Here is a 22,331-nt window from a genome sequence, read left to right as displayed (position 1 = left end):
TTCTTGTGGCGGAGCCTTGGGGCAATCGGGTATATGGGGTAGCTAACAAGGGAAGGTCACGATGGTGTTACACGGGGTTTTCAACCGGACTATTTTTGTTGGATTCAACATGTCGAAATATGTAAAACCCAAAAGCCTTTCGGGTGATGAGCCAGGGAAATGTAATATGTTGTTAATAAAATCTTAAAGTTGTTTTACTAAATTAGGATGATAGTGTTGTCTAACACAGAACACCTAGATATAAGAAATGAATGTAATGTTTGGAATGATACTAATAAAGAAATTAAAAAACATGTACATCGTAATGTTCTGAATGGCTTAAACGGATGACGCATGAGTTTGGATACTAAGTTCAAGTAATGACTTATTCAGTAGGTACAAGAATGTTGACACTTTTGACCGGGTTAAATCCGCTCGATAAAGGCAATACATACATTATTTAGAAAAGAGATAACATAACTTTATATAAAATGAGTAGTAGAAAATCGGTAAAATAGAATGGTGTTTGATTTTCGATGATGTTATTACTTTTAATAAAAGTAACATTGTTGCTAAATAAATAACTTAACTCAAGAAAATTGTTTTAAAAAGAACAAAATGTTTATTATGTATTTATGTGTGATTTTTTGTGTATTCATACTCTAACAAATGAGGCCATTTGAAATCACAGATCTGACTGTTATATTTTTAGTTTCAGTTCAGTCATTTAAAACGACAATATTTTCACTTGTTCCACTAGTTTCCAAAATTTTCAATATTTACCTTGAACTTTGGCACAAACATTAAATTTAAATATAGCATAGATTTAGTAAGAAACAATCTGAAAAATATAGTAGATCTTATTCATTTTATTTTTTAAGAACCCTCTCTATATGATTTCCTTTACCTATTTGTCACACGGTACCTTATTTCGATAGTCACTCAAGCAAAATGATTATCTAAATACAGGGACCGGAATCTATTATGATAATTCGCCACAAGAAATCGGGTTGAATTTCATAAATTTGCCTGAAGAACCAAAAAATAAAAACAAAATACATATTCGCGCTTATTCGGAATCGAACCAAGGACCTCCCGATTTATAAACCAGTACTAACTACACCCACCTATCGACGGCTCGATGAGAGAAGTTACAAAAGCAATATATAAAGCGTTTCATATTGCAATATTCATTCCATTCCTCTGACATGTCCACCATCCATTTGCCGCGTGACCATTTGCCTAAGTGTGCGTTTCCGATGCCATCATTCGGCTTCGGATTGGTTGTGCAATTGTGTGGGTCGGGCGTTAACATTTAGATTGCTCGAATTTTCAAGTCCAATGTGCTCGATTTCAATTGACGGGTTTGCCCGTCTACGCTTAGGAGGCGAATCTTACCATCAATAGGTGGATTTAGCACCTAATACGCTAGGAGGGAAATCCGCCATCCGATTTATTTTGGGTGTACGAAATAAGTGATATTGTAGTACTAAAAAGAATCAATCTTAAATTTCGACAATGTGTTAACGTTGCTATAAAAACAGGAGGTAATACTAGGAACTTCATTTCATTATGTAAATATAACACTCAAGTTGATTGATGATTACAAATGAAAAGCTCGAAAGCTTTTGCATATAACCATTTTAGAAATATATGTTTTCCAAAGTTGAAAAGAATTATTTTATTCTTTTCTAGCATAAACAAACATACAACTCCGAATAATTGCTAAAAGTGCTAACAATTCAGAATAATAGCAGAATGAAAGTAAAATTTGATGTTACATAAAATTTAAATAAGCTGATATCAAATGGTGATATCGATTTGATGTTGAAAACAAAATATGTTTTCAATTTGCTGTTGTTTTGATGTTGGACTTTGCTCGGGTAGCGCGTACAGTGATACTTTTTTCAAGTCAATATAAACTATCAAGACTGAGTTTTATCACTTTGAAATTGCAAGCTGAAAAGTCATCATTGTTGCAAAAATGAATGACGTGCTACTTAGCCTTAACTTGTCTATAGTGAAACTCTTGGTCTGAGGAAACGCTAATGAAAAAACTGCACTCAGTGCACCTTTACCTTAATAGTCTTGCAAGCAAGTAAAATGGCCTTAGGCGTATTAATATCGACAAAATATAATTTCTCAAGATCGGAGGTGATTCTGTAACCCAAAAACGACAAAGGGGATTTTGATGATTGGCTCGAACCAGCTGTGTAATTACCAAAGCTTCGCTAAAGCTAACGAGCACTTTGCGTTTTACGATATCGAATAAAAAAAAACATATCGAGCTTTGCATTTGCAGCTTGAAAACAAAGAACCCGTCATCAAATCCACGATCATCGTCAAGAGAAGCCATTAAATACCTTCTACGTGACCAAGATGAAGTTCAATTTGCGCACCGACACTGGATCTCAGAGTTTGCGGCTGCCAGTAAAATTAAACAAAATCAACTAACATTTGATAACAGACAGGGCTGATTACACGGATCTCGTCGCTTCGCGTAGCTCTTACTGATGCAGGCCTTCGTCGAAGCTTTCCCTAACCTAGCCGTCCTTCAACGGCAGTGTGTTAACATACCTACTTTGAATAATGACAAGGCGTAAAGCAAAGTTGGCAAGCCCTGCAAATGAAAAATACATACATATACTGATAAGAAATCGTTCGCAATTTTTATATTAAGGTAAAACAGCTTGGAATCTGAATTCCATAATGTACCAAACTATGAAGGCACAAATCTCGTGAAAAAAGCATCAAACGAAATTGCAATTTTTATTTCAGCTTTGTGCCCTAGCAGAATGTTTATAATAAGGAAGAACAATTTCGTACGTTCGTTCTTTAGATTTAGATTAGTAACTTTAAAATCGTGGTTAGGGGCACAAGCCGGCCATTGTGACTGCCATGTTTGGATTCCAAGCTGTTTCACATTAAAGCTGTAATTGTTAGTTCAGAGTTGGCTTTAACTGTAGGGGCAACACTCGGTCTGGTGTAAATTAGTAAATCTCCCAATTATAGCTGATATGATCGCCCAACGATACCGATGCTTCAATGAGCTCGGTTGAAATATTCTTATCTTATCGCATAGCAGCGCAACTCGGTAGACGGTGGAGCGCGTTCAATAAAGCTTCCACAAATCGGTTGTATTTGCCTATACAAAGGTGGTGCGGATATTGTGTAAGCTTTATTGAATTTGCCTATTTGATACAGGTTTTGTGCTGCTGCCTCAATCCGAAAATTGAATTATTTTACGAAAATGTCATCAATATTGAATTTCAATTACTAAATACATATGTACATTCGACTCTCCACATCCCGATGTTCTACATCTCGATATTTCTCCCTATGTCGATGATTTCATGAGTCCCTTCAGTCTGCATACATTTTCACTCTCCATATCTCGATGTGTTTCTGTTGATTTTTCGTTCTCAATTTTCTCTCCGTATGTCGATATGACCAATATCAAAGGTTACTAGACCAAAGTTTTGGGATTCAAAACAAATTTGTAGCGCAAAATGACGTTTGTTTGTGTATTACTTTCTTGGCAACGGAGTGTTTTTCAATCTAGTATTCATCAAAAATTTGTTCTTTGTCTCTATCTCTCCTTATCTCGATGGTCTCTTTGATATCGAGATGTGGAGAGGCGACTGTATCATACTAACATGACTCACATTCAGAACACTCGTCTTAAAATAGTAAACATAAAAAAATCCCTAAAATTTCTTCACAAACTAAGTCCTCCATAATTAAAAGCTCCGAGGAAAATATTTTTTAAGCACAAAATTTTTGAAAACAACTTTCGAATTCAACTATAAACTGATATTTGAAAACATATTACTATCTTTTTTCTTCAATTATAACTATAAACGCATAACTGTCTCATTTGGATTTCCGAACCAACACATATTTTTCCATCGGAAAACTCTTGTGTCAATCCATACTTTACTATGCATTTAAAAATTAACGCAGTTTGTCTGAAAATGTTGTGGAAAAATATGACGTTACTGATGTTTCAAGAATGAGTGATCTACGCGATTATTATAAATTTATATGACATGCAGAAATGAACTAAATAATTCTGAATATTTGTTTGAAAAGACAAGCTTGAGCGATGTTTTCTCAATGTCTACTATTTCCTTAATGGGCAGATTATGCTTGGTACGTGAAATAAACAGTTTGAAAAAATTACGTCACTTTTCAAGGTGCTTGAATTCGGTGAATGGTAGCTTAACGGTATAATTGGTAACATTTTTCTTTTCTTATATCTGTATAAGGCATTGAAGAATCCTCTTTCAATATTTCCATTTTTAAGGCCAATATGACCTAATTTTTGGCGCGTACTCTCCATACGCCCATCCATGCTCCATATGCCAAGCACGTAATTGAATACATTACTACTTCCATCATATCCAATCGGTATAACGATGAGTCTTGACAAAAGACAAGACCGATGTCCAAAATTATCAACTTCCGTCAAAGCACAAATAAAAGAACGATCGCTAACTATAATACGATACGCTTTTACTGGTGAAATCTGTTTTGGATTTGAAATTAACGTAATTTATGACGAATGAGTTTGTTATTACATCGCATTGACGTTTACTTTGCAGTTGGAATATGAAATCTTGGAAACCATGGGACAAGTATGCTTGATACAGCAGAGTACTTCCCATAAAAGCATGACTGTTCAATATAGATTTATAAACAAAATGACGAACGAATTAACAAACTTTTTTAAGTGTTTCAGAAAAGTGTGAAAGGTTCAAAAGAAAAAAAAACTGAATTGAGAAGCAGACCCTGTTCTAGTTGAGACTTAAAAAGTAGAACAGATTGTAACCGATTGTTACAAATTGTTAGTCCTTTTTTAATTCGTGCTATTTTTTATTTGTATACTGTCACGTTTCTAGTATTCAGTGGTGTTGGATTAGGCTGAATCTGGCCATTTCGGTCATAACCGTTAAGGAGGTCCATAGCTCGGGGTACTCACCCCTAACCGTAAAAGAGCTTTCCCCTCTCGGCACGGTCTCTCCGGTACCGTCCTGGGCCGTGTCGATTGCCGTCAAAGAGGGACGACGCCTTATTTAACCAACCCCTTACGGCACTACGTCTACAGTGCCGTCAACGTTACCACCTGTCCGTCAAGCAACAACTCCATCAGCCTGTTAGCAGCATCAGCGAGCGCTCGCAGGACATCGGGAGATCGTCGGCAGCAACCAGAAGCAGCAAGTCGTACCGGTACGTGAAAACCCATTAACACCCACACCCCCACAATAGCTTGCAATAAATTCGGATAATTCTAGAAACCCGCAATAGTCAATCTTACCCAAATAAAACCCTAGCTTTCAATCTTTCAATCCACCCATTTCAATAGCCCTAGTCAGGTGACGGTACACTGCACACTTTGATCGCGTAGCCCCTCAGCTTACCCAGTAGCAAGCCGACCCTGAGACCCAGCTCGAGGGGTCTCTTGTTACTGAGAGATTGCCCGCCGATGAATCCCGTCTGCGCGAGGGGTACACCGAAGCGGAAGATCGAATGTGATCTGATGGACTTATCCACGGTCTTCTTTTATCCTCGACTTTCTTTTTCTTTTCTGCTCTAAATGCGGGCAATGTTTACATAAAATGACATCCGGACCAACATCCGGACGACGAATGTTCACCGGATGAACATGAAGTGGATGGATGCACAACGAAATCGTTCATTTTTTGTAAACATGGCCCGCAGTAAAAGGTGATCTTCCCGATGGAAGAAGCAGCGTGACGCCATTGTAAATTAGTTCATTGTATAAAATGTAAATAGTATAAATAGGGTTGTAAAATTGTTTTGCTGTGAACACACTTAAATTATTTCACCGACCTCAGTAAAATTTTTCGCCGAGAACCCAACAGCTGAGAGCTCGGTAAATTTTAACGCCGAATCTCGGTACTTATTTTACCGAGATTTCGGCAATCCGAATTTTTTGCCGAGATCTCGGCGAACGTTACCGAGATTCGGTAAACGTTTACCGAGATCTCGGTAAAAGTTTTACCGAGAATCGTCAAATTATTACCGAGATATCAGCTGTTGGGTTCTCGGCGAAACCGTTTAAGTGTGAATATTGTAAATATGTATAAATGAATTAATTTACCCATATTTCGGGATTAATTTTGTTATTTATTCGTAATTGAATGTTTCAAATAGTGCACGTTTTATATATTATTTTATTAATTTGTAATTATTTATTATTTTAATTTGTATGTATAGTACTATTATGATTTCGCGCGTTATCTTGTAAATATTTATTTTGTTTGTTTTATTTGTCGGTATTTTAAGTTGCACATCCACAATACCGCTTGAGCCGAAGATGATTTTGTAAATAGTTAAAAAAAAAAATGTGAATCACTTCGTGCTTTTACATTTTTTCATCGGGGTAGTGGATAGTGTAACCAGTTGGTACCAATAGAGCCTAACAGCAAAGGATTCGTCCTCGTCCGATTCCGGACAATTCCCTCAGGCCTTCGGCCTTAACCACCAAGGAGGGTCCCTTCTCGGCACGGTCATTCCGGTATCGTCCTGGGCCGTGCCGATTTCGCCTATGAAGGAAGACGCCTGTTCACCGAAACCATCACCGGCAACGTCCGCTGGATCAGCCATTCCGCCATCACCAACCCCGAGCAGCCTCGCTGCGAGTTTCTGGCCACACGGTAGTGCAGGAGCAGCCGTGTGGGCCAACGCGACGTAGAAGAATCAAGAATAGCTGCAGCAGTGAGTACAGTACTTCCCAAAGTCTCGCTTACACGCCACACCAATGTTCGACCCACACCCACACGCCACACAAGGGCTTAAATAAATGTTAGAAATGTGAATCTTCTTTTTTTTCATACTTTGTTCGCGAAGCCCCTCCGATTACCCAGTAACATGCCGACCCTGCGACACAGTTCAGGGGTCTCATGTTACTGAGCTAGTTACCCGGGAGTGGTTGGTAGCCTCGAGCTCTTCAGGGGTTCCCAAGGGAGTCTCGGGGGAGTTATAAGATTCACTATGGACCAATGCACGAGTTCACTATTTGACGTTTGAGCGGTGCCGTGTTATTTATGTGACCATGGAAACCAGTGAATTCGGCACCGCTCAAACGTCAAATTAGTGAACTCGTGCATTGGTCCATTCCGTTATTTACTTAAATGAGGGTTGATGAATCCATAGCCATTTTTGAAATGCTGAATTCACCACATAATTCAAACTATATGTGTTAAAGAGTACTTTTGATGTTCAAGATTTTTTTTTTGATTAGAAAAATTTCATTTCATTAGTTTGCTTGGGCGGGCTAAAAAGACTTCAACAGCAACGTTTCTGACAAAGGCTCAAAACTTCTTGGGCCCTTTTCAAATGTTTGTCCAGTTATTATTACGGTAAATTTTATATGCGTAGTAAAGTATATATTAAAACATGAATGTTGCGATAAAAAAAGGTGTGAGATCGAAAATCCATATGCGACAGTCATAGTTTTATGGGTAGTGCAATCATGTTAAAATTGATCTAATTGAAATCTAATTTGAAGTCAGGACAATTAACATGCCGTTATCTAGAAACAGTGGTGGAAAAGATCGCATCACGAAGCAGCTCACGAGTGTATACCAACCCATAAGGTGTGAGTAAGTCCATACCCGTCTGCTTGGGAGAACATACAAAAAGTAGCAACAAAAAGCTCCGGAACGTTTACTCGCGAGTAACCGAGTAATGTGTAATTTATTATGGTTTTGAAAGACAAATTAATTGTATAATCATCAAATCGACAGTAAACTACCAGTTTGTAGTCAAAAACCCTTGAAAACCATAAATCTCGGAGGGGAAGCAGTTTTTTTTCCCAAAAGCACAATTGACTTTGAACAGCTACGAACACGATCACGAATCACTTTAGCTTCGATTACTCGGGAGCACGATAGATGCAAGTAAAGCTAGTTGTTCGCCAATTTTCATCATTGCCTAGAAACCGCCGAGTGAATTTTCAGGTCGAATGGATTGTAAGTTGTTAAATCAGGGTAATTTGCATTTCCTAGAAGCCCACAATATCCGCTGTAAAAATAACTAGAAAGAACAGCTTTTGATTAATAGAAGAAAAAAAAAACACTGCTGAATGTGTTGAATCATTTTTGAAATAGTAGTAAATGATCAAATGCTATTTCGGCCTAACGACCCTTTCGGCCGAACGACCTGCATTCTTTTTATTGCATCTTTGATACCATGATCATCCGAGAAAAATGAATACATTTGAAGACACTGGTGCAAAAATTACAAAGATATCATGTAACAAATGAAGCTGTCCGAAGCTGGGGGATAGGAGGTACTAGACCAAAATTGTAGTTCGACCATATTTAGTTTTAATATGATACAAAATACATTCTCACTTTCAAACTACGATCATGCGCACTATTAAAAATCCCATCTACAGCGGCCCATGGTCGACAATGTATCGCAAATTGTAACAAGTTCTATAAAAAAGAGCAGAGAAAGAGAGCCTCAAAGAGAGAGCGGTGATAAAATCCTTTTTTTCTCTCTTGTTTACCATTGGGGGCAGATGTTTTATTTTATTGACACGATAAACAATCCCGAACATCCGATTAGTGTCGCCCCAGGTTAGTGTAGCAGTTTACGATAAACGGGCTCTCATGATGTGCTGCAATTTATGAGAGCGATAAGTGAAAGATTCTCTCAATTTTCTCAGGATTCAATCCCTGATTTCAACCGTTTATATCCTGTATCTTTTCCACCTATAGTGTCGAGTTCAATCACCTTTGATTTGTAGTCGCTTGCTGTAAGAGCAAAATAGAACTAGTAGGGTGCAGAGCTACTTGGGCACTTCCATGATTCACTTTGGCATGGGGGGTTTTCTCGGCCAAAATGTCTGAAACTTTGCAAAGAGAAGCACTTCAATACGACACATATTCTGGCCAAATAGGAGTTACGTAGCTTTCAAAAAACCCCACTGCCGAAGTGAATCAAAAGTGCCAAGAATAGGATCCGGCTCCCTACCTAGAGGCCTTCCTTAGCCGAGTGGTTTGAGTCCACGGCTACAAAGCAAAGCTATGCTGAAGGTGTCTGGATTCGATTCCCGGTCGGTCCAGGATCTTTTCGTAATGGAAATTTCCCTAATTTCCCTGGGCATTGAGTATAATCGTACTTGTCACACGATATACGAATGCGAAAATGACAACTTTGGCAAAGAAAGCTCTCAGTTAATAACTGTGGAAGAACATTAAGCTGAGAAGCTGGCTTTGTCCCAATGAGGACGTAACACCAAGAAGAAAAAGAAGAATACCTCCTAGGGTTATCTGGTATGCGTAAAACGACTTTTTAGGGTTGCTTTGAATATTTCGGAAAAATTGATACATTTTTCATGGAGTTTTTTCTTGTCAAATCGTATGTATGGGATCCTTGCTAAAAGATCATCGTGGATCGTTTCGCCTCAGGGGTGCATATTACCCCGGATTCCCTCATATTGCAGATCATTGCCCATCATTATTGTCTGCGTCCTTTACTACTCGTTCGTCAATCTCTAGGGCTTTGTTTGCAGACGGGGGAATCCTTTTGCCACACCTCAACACTCTTTTCGATTACTTTGTGATTCCATCAACGTTCCTTCACGATGCTAATAATTGACGCCGAGTAGAACCAGTTACACACATTGTGATTCACTTTATTGCGATTTCGCTCCGAGTGCGATGAAATTAGCGTCTTGTTTAGCGGATTTTGTGTTGATAAGACGACCGAAGAGTTTGGGCTGTATACCTTTTAAGATTATCGCAAAATGACACCATTCGGCGTCATATGACGACGACTGTGTATTGTATGTGATCAAGTGGCGAATTATTGGATAGCATTTGATCCAGTTGCGAATATAAGCTTGTGGGAGGTGATCGTATAACTCGAACATAGTTTATAGACAAATAAAGATGATTGAAACTAGTGGGTGAAATATACATCTCTACGATTGAAATTATAGCGATACTTATTGATAACTTGTATATCTGTTCTGTTTTGTAGGTGACGATTCCGTTGACGGTAGTCCAAGTGAACCTAATATTATGGTAACTCTCGTTCCGGAGAAGAAAGGACTGTTTCTGAAATATTCGGAATATGAGGTGAGTTGCAAGTATTTTGTTCAAACTTATCAATGGGTTCCGTCATTTAAAAAAAGGGTGTTGAGTTTCATGTAAATTAGAATAAATCAAAAAATGGTATTCCAATTTTTACACTGAATCCTCAATTGAAATCGATCCTTATTTAATATTATCAGACACAGCAATTCAAATAAAGCTTGATATCGTCAACTTCTACCAGGGTAATTGCTGTATTCGTAAGTTACTCGATTCACTTTTTTTTGTCGATTACCTTGCCGTAATTAACATTAGTGATAACCTCAGAAACCATCTAGGCTATAACAATCACTAATAGTGTTCACTAGTTGACGCTAGTGTGAAAAGAGTAACACTCTGTGTAAGATTAGATTTGGTATTTGGTAAAATTTCGTACTCGTTTATTACTCCTTTGTTTTCTAGAAAGAAAACTTTTTACAATTCATAATACTAGCACATCATACATCTGGATCATTGATTTTAAATACAGTTCTAAACAGAAACCAACACACCTTAAACTTTTATTAGATTTTATTAACATTTCCTGTTGCAGGTTAAATCAAAATCCTACGATACGGTTGTGCGACGACGCTACAAGGACTTTGTTGCACTGTACGCCTACCTCATGGAGCGATACCCGTACAGGTGAGTTGATTGAACAATCAGACGCAGACTATATAAGTGATTCATTAACTGGTGATTGATTTGCTTTTTTGTTGGAAGTTCTGCTGTGCTGCTATACAATCGTCATCGGTTTCCCTTTGGTCAGACGCTTCATGCATTGTTGATAGTAAAACCATAGACAAACAGACGTAAAACTGAAGAAATTTTAATCGACCGCTCAATTAACGATCATTTCAAATTTGCGATGTTTCAAACCTCACACCCGTGGTGCGTATCTTTTTCTTCGTGTTTGACGTTTCACACTACCGCCATGTGCTGCAGCAGGTCTTGTTGCACAAAACAGTATTCTGTGCAATATGCCCACCAGATGATGAGGGTGTAAATTGGGCGATGAATTTGATTAAAATTTACTCTATGTGTTACGGTTGTTTGTCTATGGTTAAATCATCATCATCATCATTATCAATATCGGATACATGTGGGCGGGTATATAGAAATATCTTACAATAGCCGGCAGTATGTACGAGTGCATCGTTCTACAATCTTGAACAATGAAGTTAGTTAGACAAACGAATTGCACTGATAACAAATGAATGTGCACGTGAGAATGAGGCATTATTGCTAGTCAGTTTTTATTTTGCTGATATCGCTAGTCAACAGTAAACGATTCACAGATGCTAAATATCTTCAATCTATGAGATAAATCTTCTCGTTGATAATACATCTTCTATTTTTTTAATACTGCTTTGAAGGAGACAATTTCCTAAATAACTAATATTAAGGTGAAGTAGGCCGTCATTGAAATTTGTACGCGTCGGTCATGCTAATTCATCTCACGAATTCGAATCAAAGAAATTGCACTGGTTTTGCACTGACACCACTGAATTACCGTGGAATAACGCTCCTCAATTCGCCGTACAAAATAATGTCACGTATTCTGTTCAACAGATTGAGACCGCTTGAAGAGTCCTGCGTCGGCGAATACCAAGCTGGTTTTCGTGAGGGCCGATCGACGTCGGATCAAATGTTTACCCTGCGACAGATCCTCGATAAATTCCGGGAGTACAACTGCAGACTCATCATCTGGTCATTTCAAGGCGGCGTACAATTCAGTTTATAGAAACGAGTTGTGGGAAATAATGATGGAACATGGCTTTCCGACGAAGTTGATTAGACTGATTCGTGCAACGTTGAAAGGATCGAAATCAAGTATACGGGTGAGATTTCAACATCCTTCGTAACCTCAGACGGATTGAAGCAGGGTGATAGGTAGGGATATTTTTGAAGTAGTTGAAGAATTTGTGTACTTTGGAACTCTAGTGACTTGCGATAATGATGTTACCCGTGTAGTAAAAAGGCGTATTGCAGCTGCGAAACGGGCTTTTTACGGACTTCGTAACCAGCTGAAGTCCCGCAGCTTACAGACGAAGAGCAAACTCGCATTGTACAAGACTCTAATTCTTCCGGTAGCTCTGTACGGCCACGAATCTTGAACGTTGAAAGAGGTCGACCGAAGAGCTTTTGGGGTCTTTGAACGTAAAGTGCCGCGAACAATAGTCGGCGGTAAATTGGACAATCGCATCTGGCGGCGTCGCATGAATCACGAGTTCTACCAAGTCTATAATGAAATGGATATTGTTAAGCGTATAAAATACGGCAGGCTGCGGTGGGCTGGGCGTGTAGCTCGCATGTCGCATGAGGAGGATTTATGGTCGCCAGGGCGACTGGAAGCGATTGGCCCAGGACCGGGTCCAATGGAGAAGGCTTCTTCATTCGGCGTAGATTCAACGCAATAGCAAGGAATTGTTGCCCATCAAGTATCAAGTTACTAATGGAAAAACAGGTTTGAAATTATCAATATCAATACCATCAGCCTTTTCTTCTGTGATAGGTTGATTGTAGAAAAATATTAGAGATACGATTTTTTATATAACACGTTAAATTAACCCCAGTCATTTTTAGGTTCTATAAGAATACAATTTTTAAAACATTTTTCAAAAATACAGAAAAGTTTCAAAAGTCATAAAAAACTTCCCTTATATGCGTGTTATGAACCAAGGTTTAAGCCAAAAATAAAATCATTTTGATTTCCGAGCTACAAAATAATACAAAAAATTGCAAAGTGTACCCAGTCAAAAGGTGGGGTTGGGTTTAAGAGGGTTAACAGTTTTGAGTTGAAGAAATTAGTGTAGGGCTGGCAGCAGTTTTTTTTTCTAGAGTTTTCTGGTCTGTATTTTAATGCGACTCTCTAAAATTTTTATTTTCAATGGAAGGTTTCTAAGGTCTCTATTTTAATCAAAATAACTTTTAAATTTTCTTTTTGCTTGGTCTGATTGCAGTGGATCCTGATGGAAAAATCTACAGGCTCCAGAGAAAAAATCAAAGACTATAACGCAGCCATTCAGCAGGTTCTTCAATAATTTTCTAGTGATTTGTCTAGAGATTTTTTTCTGGATTACTTTCAGAGACTAATACAGGGATCTGTCTAGAAATTCTTCTAGTCCTCTATCAATTATCCAGAAATACTGCCAGCAATTTTCGAAGGATGCGTAGAGGATTTTCTCCAGGAAATCCTTGAGCACTTCAAAGATACTACCTCCAGTAATTTCTGCAGCGATCATCCCGATTTTTTCAAAAGAGTTCCTCCATATATATTTTTAGAAATCCTTCAACCGCATTCTCTAGTTGTTACTCTAGAATATCTTATAATTTTTTTTTGAATCCTGAAGGACTTAGAACTTCATTGAAAAATATATTCAATGATAGAATAATTTTGTAGAAATTCTTGATTAGGTAATTTCTTTGGTTATCCTTGAAAATCCTCATGGGATATCCAAAACAAAATTCTTGGAGGAATTCCACGGGAAATAATCACTTAAAGAATGCCCGGAGAAATATTCGGAATAATCTATGAATCTTTGGGAAAATACCTGAATTCCCACGAAATTCCTAGAGGAAATCATGCAGAACTACATACAGTAATACGAGCAGTAATACTGCCCTAATGTCACGAAGAATTACAAAAAAAAAGAGAAATGTCGTTCTTGATTCTATGATGAAGAATCAAACTCTTATCTTATGGTTCTTATTAAGTCACGTTTTTGTTTTTTTTTTGTTTTCTGCAATGTCCATTTTTTTATCTATGTTTGATTCCTAACTGGGTTTTGTTCTCTTTTTCTCAAGGTAGCGCTCACCAATTTAAAGTTCCTATATTCAAGGCACTTAACTACTACTCGCCATGCAGTGTGATCAATAGAGTCATTTTCAAAATAAATATTTAAATAATTAAGTCCTGTTACTTGATCTGCAGATATACAAATTGTATTCGAACCTAGTCTAAAACTTTATTGAGAAAGGTTTCGTTTCAGTTAGAAAAGTCACGTTAGAAAAGTGTTAGGAATTGAAGCAGAAAGATAGCCTATCCAAATCGTTTTTAAGGTGAAACAACATTAGAAGATCAGGAACTTTTGCCTACTATTTCTCCAGTTTTGTGCCTTCAAAAACGTGAGTAGCAGCAAAAGTCGCCCATTGTGACGGTCATCTTTGGATTCCGAGATGTTTCACCTTAAATCTTTCTTAAGCTTCTTGTTTCTTGTGAAGTCAACAAAATCCCACTCTGAATGTTCTAATATTTTGTTTTAGTAATATTACACAGCGCAACAAAAATGACATTTTTGCGTGTCTCAAGGATCAAATTATGTGTCTCTAGCAGATTTGGTGTTGCTGAATCTGATGCCGTTCTCAGAAATTTGCCAGCACGTCACAATTTTTAGCTACAGGTCGCCAAAGTTGTATAAAACATTGATGTTATCGATGTTTACCTAAAATTTGAAGTATATTTTATCAAACTTTTTTGTCATCTTATCCATCTAGCATGCAAAAGAGGACTTAAACTTTCATTTTAGATGTATTTTGATTGAAAATGCACGATTAAATTCAGATTAAACCGATTTTTTCAATATGCTTGTAGTCTCCATACTAAACTCTTCGTTTCTCTTATATGGCAAAATACAATACTTTTCTAAACCACCAAAAAATAACTTTTCCGGGTCAAAAGTATTACAAACTTTGATGATAAGTATTTGTTGAATAGTTATAATAGATCCCTCGTCATAAGATCTAGATAAACTGTGGTAGATGAACTTGTATAAGTACTATCTTGAAGATAACAATTATCTTGACATGAATTGTATTTCCGGTTTACTACTATAAAAGGGATTGTAACGAGAGGCTCAGCCTCTTTCTCCTGTTGGATTTTGTGGAATAAAGAACATCAAGTAACAGTGGCGACGAGAAAATAGCAAAAAGTTTGCGGTGAGCGCGTGTGGATAAATAGTCTATCGTTTCGAAAAGTGCAAGTGGTGCAAGAGCACGTGGTCGCGAGTGTCGTTTGAATCTACGGTGTGCACAGTAAAGTAATCGCTAGGAGATGCCGAAAGAAGTAGTGCCTTCCGTATCCGGGTCTCAGGCTGCGAAAGTGGAAGCAGTCAGTGGAGTGAAGCTGATAGGAACACTGGAAAACTTCGTTCCAAGTGCGGACTTCGACGATTACCTGGAGAGAGCGGAAAATTTCTTCGAGCTGAACGACATCAAGGATGATACGTTCAAACGGAAGCTGATTGTTCACTTCATCGGATTACCTGCGTTGAAAAAGCTGCAGCAGTTGTTGTATCCCGACACACACAGGGATGTGACCTACGAAACGGTAATAGAGAAGCTTAAGTCATACTTCAGTCCCAAGAAGAACCGAATAGCCCAATCGGTGGAGTTTTTCAAGCGAAATCAGAAAGAATTCGAGAATGTGGCGGATTTCGCGGTTGAGCTACAAGCACTTTCAAAACACTGCGTTTTTGGAGAGTATCTGGACAAGGCGCTCAGGGATAAGTTCATAGCTGGCCTTCGGAACGCCAAAATCCAAGGCGAGTTGTTGAACAGCGACGACGACACCACGTTTGAACGAGCAGTATCCAAGGCGAAAAACCTGGAGCAAATCGAGGCGGATTTGGTGAAGATGAAGAGCAAACAGGAGTATACCAATCGGATTAACGCGGGGCAGTACATGCGACGAAGCCGTTCGAAAACACGTGGCCAAGATGATGGTAAGCACAGTCAGCAAGGAAGCCGGGAGAGACGGTCCTTTTCCAGGAAGAGTTCAAGGAATCAAGGTAGGAAGGTGATAACGTGCTTTGGCTGCGGTAAGAAGGGGCACATCGTTAGGAATTGTTGGAAGAAACGAAACATGAACGGCCTGGAGAGCAGCGATGATGAGAGCGACCTGCGGCAGACCGGAAGCGAGAGTGAGCTGCACCACGTGACAAATCTTCCCCTGTATAGAAAGTTATGACTAAACGGTAAGTGGTTTTATTTCGAGATCGACACAGGAGCAACGTATACGGTTATGAGCAAGTATGATTATATAGAGAATTTTTCCGATTTGCGGCTTCGAAGAAGTGAGGCAAAGTTGAAGGTGATTTCTGGAAGCTTTCTAAAGATAGCAGGATCGATTAGAGTTGAGGTTAGGGGCATAGGAGATCGTTCTCACGTTTTATCGTTGATTATTGTCGACGGGGATAGATTTCGTCCGTTGATGGGTCGAGATTGGCTTAGTCTATTGTATCCCGAATGGCGAAGCTTTTTTGTTCACGAATTAGGCGATAGTGCGAATATGAATGTGTCAGTGAGTGACCAGAAGTGTGAGAGAGAAAAGAGTAAGTTACTCGCTGTGTTGAAAACAAGGTACCGGGAGCTTTTTACGGATAATCTGCAGCATCCAGTGGAGGGCTTTGAAGCTAGTATTCGCGTGAGAGACCATGCGTCTCCGTTGTTCTATAAACCGTATGAGGTGCCGTACACGCTCAGAGAAAAAGTCTCAGATGAGTTGAATAGGTTGATCAGTGAGAATATTCTAAGGCCAGTGCGGCATAGTGATTGGGCTACGCCCATTGTGGTGGTTCCTAAACCAGATGGTAGTGTGAGAATCTGTATGGATTGTAAGGTGACAGTGAACAAGGTCATTTGCAATGAACATTATCCGTTGCCTAACATCAACGATGTGTTCGCCAATCTGAGTGGTTATAAGTATTTTGCTAAGCTGGATCTACAGGGTGCATACATGCAGATTAAGGTTACGGAAGAGTCGCAGAAGTATTTGGTTGTAAATACTCACAAAGGCCTGTATGCGTTTACGAGATTGCCGTTCGGTATTTCAAGTGCAGCGTCGACTTTCCAAAGAATTATGGATGAAATTCTGGCTGATATAGAGGGAGTGCATTGTTATCTGGATGACATTTTGATGGGTAGCAATACTATTGAAGGATTGCTTGCTACACTGTACAAAGTACTTGATCAGCTGCAGAGGCACAAGGTAAAGGTCAACTTGAGTAAGAGCGAATTCATAGTTCAGGAGATAGGTTATTTGGGTCACAAGGTGTCGGAAAAGGGACTTAGTCCATCGGCGGAAAAGGTTAAAGCAATCGCGGAAGCTCCTCGACCTAGAGATGTGATGCAATTGAAATCGTTTTTAGGGATGATTAATTATTATTCGAAGTTCGTTCCAAACTTGTCGATGAAGCTTAGTCCACTCTACGCACTGCTAAAGAAAAATGTGCGCTTCGAATGGAATGAACAGTGTGAAAAAGCTTTCACTGAGTGCAAAAAGCTTTTGCTGAGTCACAACCTGCTAGAGTTGTATAATCCTGAGTTACCGATCGTTATTATTTGTGATGCGAGCTCAAATGGGGTCGGAGCAGTGTTGTGTCATAGAGTAGGGGAATTCGAGAAGCCAGTCTTCTATGTGTCTAGTACTCTCTCTGCGTCAGAGAAAAATTATCCGAATCTTCATCGTGAGGCGCTTGCGGTAGTATTTGGATTGACGAAGTTCTTCAAATACATTTACGGGAAAAAGTTCACAGTTGTTACCGATAACAAACCGTTGGCAAGTATTTTTGATTTTAGGAAGGGTATTCCGTCATTGACCGTCACTAGGTTGCAGAAGTATGTCCACATGTTGTCAATATTTGATTTCGAAATTGAGTACCGGCCGGGTTCGAAAGTTACGAACGCTGATGCTTTGAGTAGGTTGCCCATTCAGGGTGAGACAGGAGTGGAAGATGTTGCAGATCTCCGTTGGTTGAGTGACGAAGCAGAAATTATTGATCTGGAGATGATCGGTCAGGCCACTCAAGATGATCCGAGAATGAGAGAGCTTTATGTGAGTGTGAAGAACGGATGGAACGAGAGTGCGGTTCCAGCAGATTTGAAATTCTACTTTTCGAATCAGAGCTGTTTGTCGTTGTACAGGAACTGTGTGATGTATTCGGAGAGAGTAATTGTTCCAATGTCTTGTCGGAAACGTACTTTAGAGTTGTTGCATGGATGCCATCTTGGTGTTATTTGCATGAAACAGTCGGCTCGAAGGTATGTGTTTTGGCAGGGTTTGGATAAGGAAATCGAAGAATTCGTTCAGCAGTGTGAGGTGTGTAGTAGTATGGGACGATCTGTTAAGAAAAAGTTCTCTGAATGGCCAAAAGCTCTTCGCCCGTTTGGTCGAATACATTTGGATTTTTTCCATTTAGCAGGGAAGACGTTTCTGATTTTAATTGATGCCTACTCTAAATGGATGGATATTACGATGATGCAAAGTACGGATGCAGAAGCGTTGATTGACGCGCTTAACTCGGTGTTCAGAATTTTTGGGGTTTGCGATACCATAGTCAGTGACAATGGTCCTCCGTTTAATAGTAATGCCTTCTTGAAGTACGCAAAATCGATGAAAATTGAGTTGTTGAAAAGCCCGCCTTACTCGCCAGAAAGTAATGGGCTTGCAGAGCGAGCAGTCCAGACTGCTAAGAGTGGGATTAAGAAGCTACTTGTCGATCCGAAGTTTAATCACATGAAGTTGGTGGCGATTGTAGATATATTTTTATTTAGTTATCGTAACAGTTATTGTCAGGCTATCGATTGTACGCCTGCTAGTAAGGTATTTTCGTTTACTCCTAAAACTGATCTGGACTCTAATTTGGGTATGAAATTCGAACAGTTGAAGAAGAAAGTTAGGTTTAGTTTAGACGTAAACGATCAGGAAACTTTGAAAGATGGTGGAAGGAGTTGCCCACCAAAATATAAAGTAGGTGATCTAGTGTGGTATAAAAGTGAGGTTAGGTCCACCAGATCTTGGCTGGAAGCAGAAATTGTGGGAGTGAATAGTACTAATACGTTTTATGTCGACATCAATGGAGCGGTAAAATTAGCTAGTAGAAATCAGTTGAAACCCAGAGTTCTCAAAAGAAATGACTACATCTACCCTAAAGTTGGAATTGAAAAAAGAGTTCCAGTGAGAACCCCCAATGAACCCAGATTATTGAGAAGTGTTAGTGTTGATTCTCCGAGAAGTTCTCCTGATAAAACAATAGAAGTTCGTAGGAGTAGAAGAGTAGGAAAGAAGCCGGAGAGATTAGTAGTAGGTTCGTTATAATTGTATAGAACCGAATTTAAGCAGGGAGGTGTTGAATAGTTATAATAGATCCCTCGTCATAAGATCTAGATAAACTGTGGTAGATGAACTTGTATAAGTACTATCTTGAAGATAACAATTATCTTGACATGAATTGTATTTCCGGTTTACTACTATAAAAGGGATTGTAACGAGAGGCTCAGCCTCTTTCTCCTGTTGGATTTTGTGGAATAAAGAACATCAAGTAACAGTATTGTTATACACATAAAGTTCGAATTCTGTGGCAAATTAAGTAAACAAATTGCCTTACAAGCTAGAAAACTTGCATGCAAGTTGGCTGAAATAGTCAATTTTCGCATTTTCAACAGCCAATATCTCAAAAACTAGACGTGCTATGATATTTCTGTAAACGGCAATGAATTCAGCAACCCTTTATTAAGTAAATAGAGATATTTTGATGCTGGAGACAAAAACGTGTTCCGCAGTGTTATTTAAGTTAATTTGCATGAATTTCGCCCATTATTCAGGATTTATGGAAACACTTGGAATCTTTCAAATCATATGATGCGATTCCAAAAACTATGTACTATTGAATCGATTATAATTATTTGTAAAAGTTTAACTAGAAATATGTTGGTCGAGATTTGTGCAGGCCCGAGTGCCATGCACCCCTCCGCTCTCCCGTAAATTCGACCCTGGAACTGAGGTAGATTATCTAGCTTTAAAAAAAATATCTAGCCTAGATATCCTAATAAGAAACTCTTGCCCCACTCGAAGTATTGTCCCACTTTACTCTACTGTGTTATTCTTGTAGATCTGAAGGACAATATTCAGATGAGTTCTTAGATAACCTTACATATTAGTTTGTGTCAAAACTTGTAAGACTACACCGCGGAATATTTTGCTTCGTCTCAAACATTGCAGAGTTGCTGAACTCACTGCTGTTTTCTAAAATATCATAGCACGTCTGTAGACTACAGTTATATCTCAATAGATCATTGAATTTTTTTTAATATTTCAGTCAACTTGCATGCACGTTTATCAGCTTGTACGTCGACTAAACTATATGTTTAAATAGAATTTTTATCAAACAAGTTCTTAACCTGTTGTACTGTTGTACTTTGTACAACAGTTGTGATTTATATGCTATCATTTTGCAACAAAGATATCTATCTACACCAAACCAAAATGTATTCCTCAAGAATCTTCTTAAGAACAATACTCGACGGTTTTTATTATACGGTTCGAGTAAACCACAGTTTTAAATGGGTATATCTCAAAATCCAGATAATATATAAACTTGGAATCTTTAGTAAAGTTATTCTGGAGGTGAAGCGCTATCTGATGATACCGCCTTTTATTCGGAATTTGACGGCTAGGTGGCACTAGTGAGCATGGAAGTTTTACTTTTGTTTTGCAAATATTTCAGGATCCTGATCATTTATAAGAATGGCATCTTCGACAAAAATGTTTAGTAAGTTAAGGACTATCATTGTTCGAGCTAGTTGATTTAAAATTTTGCCACAAGGTGGCGCTAGTGTGCATGAAACTTTTGTTTGCAGATATCTCAGGAGCCTGACCACTTAGAAAGATTCGGCGAAGTAGTTCAGTAGCTCAAGGACTATCATTATTTTAGGCAAGAAATAGGACATTTTGCAACCAGGCGGCGCACAGTGCTTCGAACGTATGGCACTTGGGGACAAAAGTCAGAACTGGATGTTTAATGCGGTTTTGCCCTACGAAGTTGAGAAGAAAGTCGTTATACACAAAAAATCTCATTATTGGCATGAATGACACATATTACATCAGTAATGGCATAAGTGGCTTATACGTCTCGTTTTACATTTGACACCATAGAACAGTGCTCGATTTTAAATAAATGTTTAAAATAAAAACGCATGAAAACATGCTTGAGTCGTTTGCATAAACGATGTATGTGGTATGCGTAAATGTAAAAGTGTCTCAATAACCAAATTTTAAAAAACATATTAAAGCAGGGGTTATTCCAACGACTAAAATCAAACCCAATAAAAAAGGTTATATAAAATTTATTTTTATTAAAAATACAATTCATTTACCAGCTATTAATCATCCAAAAACATATCAATCGAATCATTATCTTTTTTTCTACAAAGATAGTTGAAATGTCGTGGGTTTCTGTTTGATGATTATTAGAAACAATTTGATACATAGGCTACGAACGCGAGCTCTTCAGGTTCATTATTGTTGATAAGATATATATAGGTTTTTCTTGAACATTCATTGAACGGTATGAAAGGCCTTCCCATGCCAGCCTTTACAGCCGAATAGGAAAACTCTGCATCGCCAATTTTCTGTTGGCGTGGAAGCAAAACTGGCTTTGCTAATCAGTCGGAGTTTTGCTTCACAAAAATATCGTATAATCTTCTGTATTTACCCCATTTTTGGTGTTTTTTGCAGCAATAAAATTTGCTAAATGCATTTAACTTGTTTTCAAATATCTGGGAGAAAAAATCAGTGCTATAACAACCGTACATGAAATCCACAACATGATTTTTTCGAATACGTGGATTGGCAGAATACCATTACTTGAAGCAATCTTTATTGATGATTGTGGCAGCATAACTTAAAAATCATAAGATGACATACAATCGGCAAACATATGCAGCTGGAATCTTTTTCAGAATTTGAAAAATACTTCAAATTTTATTTTAAAGTGGATTTCAGAAAGGTACTTTGAGGTACTTTTTTGTATGGGCTAGAAGAAGATAGGAGTTTTAATTTTCTTCTGTATTAAAGAGCTTATTGTTCAGAAGCATCTTTTCCTTCAATTTTTAAAATATATCACAGAAAATAAAACGGAATGACTTCTACTTACTTGTTTCAACACGATCCTTAACGACTTTCACTTTGAAAATGTGATAGGTATGGGAATAAAGCGAATTAAAGAGGGATTGGATTGACACAAAAACAATAAATTATATATAACGATGAAACAACTTGTCAACACCTGGTGTTTTGGTTTGTTTTGATAAGCGCACGGACTTTCTAGTATCTGTATTACACGCTCAAAATATATGTCAACATCATGGCCTACTTGATTCTTTCCAATATGAAAGTTGATTTTTTGACTTTTGTCCAAGGGACGAAGCACTGTGCGGCGCTAGTGAGCATAAAAATACTGCAGG

The 22,331-nt window shown here is 38.3% G+C and overlaps 1 protein-coding gene across 10 annotated transcripts in view; it reads left to right on the top strand.

The window, feature by feature from the left end:
* LOC5567468 (sorting nexin-8) overlaps nt 1–22,331 on the top strand; it is a 64,544-nt gene that overhangs the window by 29,718 nt on the left and 12,495 nt on the right. For 9 of the 10 annotated variants that reach the window (XM_021852801.1, XM_021852800.1, XM_021852797.1 and 6 more), the window contains 2 exons: nt 9,997–10,094; nt 10,642–10,733. In XM_021852801.1, the coding sequence (XP_021708493.1) occupies nt 9,997–10,094; nt 10,642–10,733 (190 nt within the window). Of the gene's footprint in view, nt 1–9,490; nt 9,919–9,996; nt 10,095–10,641; nt 10,734–22,331 lie in introns of those variants that run through there. The other variant, XM_001657420.2, reaches the window with a different exon arrangement.

Source organism: Aedes aegypti, chromosome 3 (genome assembly GCF_002204515.2).
Source record: "Aedes aegypti strain LVP_AGWG chromosome 3, AaegL5.0 Primary Assembly, whole genome shotgun sequence".
Taxonomy (NCBI): domain Eukaryota; kingdom Metazoa; phylum Arthropoda; class Insecta; order Diptera; family Culicidae; genus Aedes; species Aedes aegypti.
This window is presented reverse-complemented; position numbering and strand designations above follow the sequence as displayed.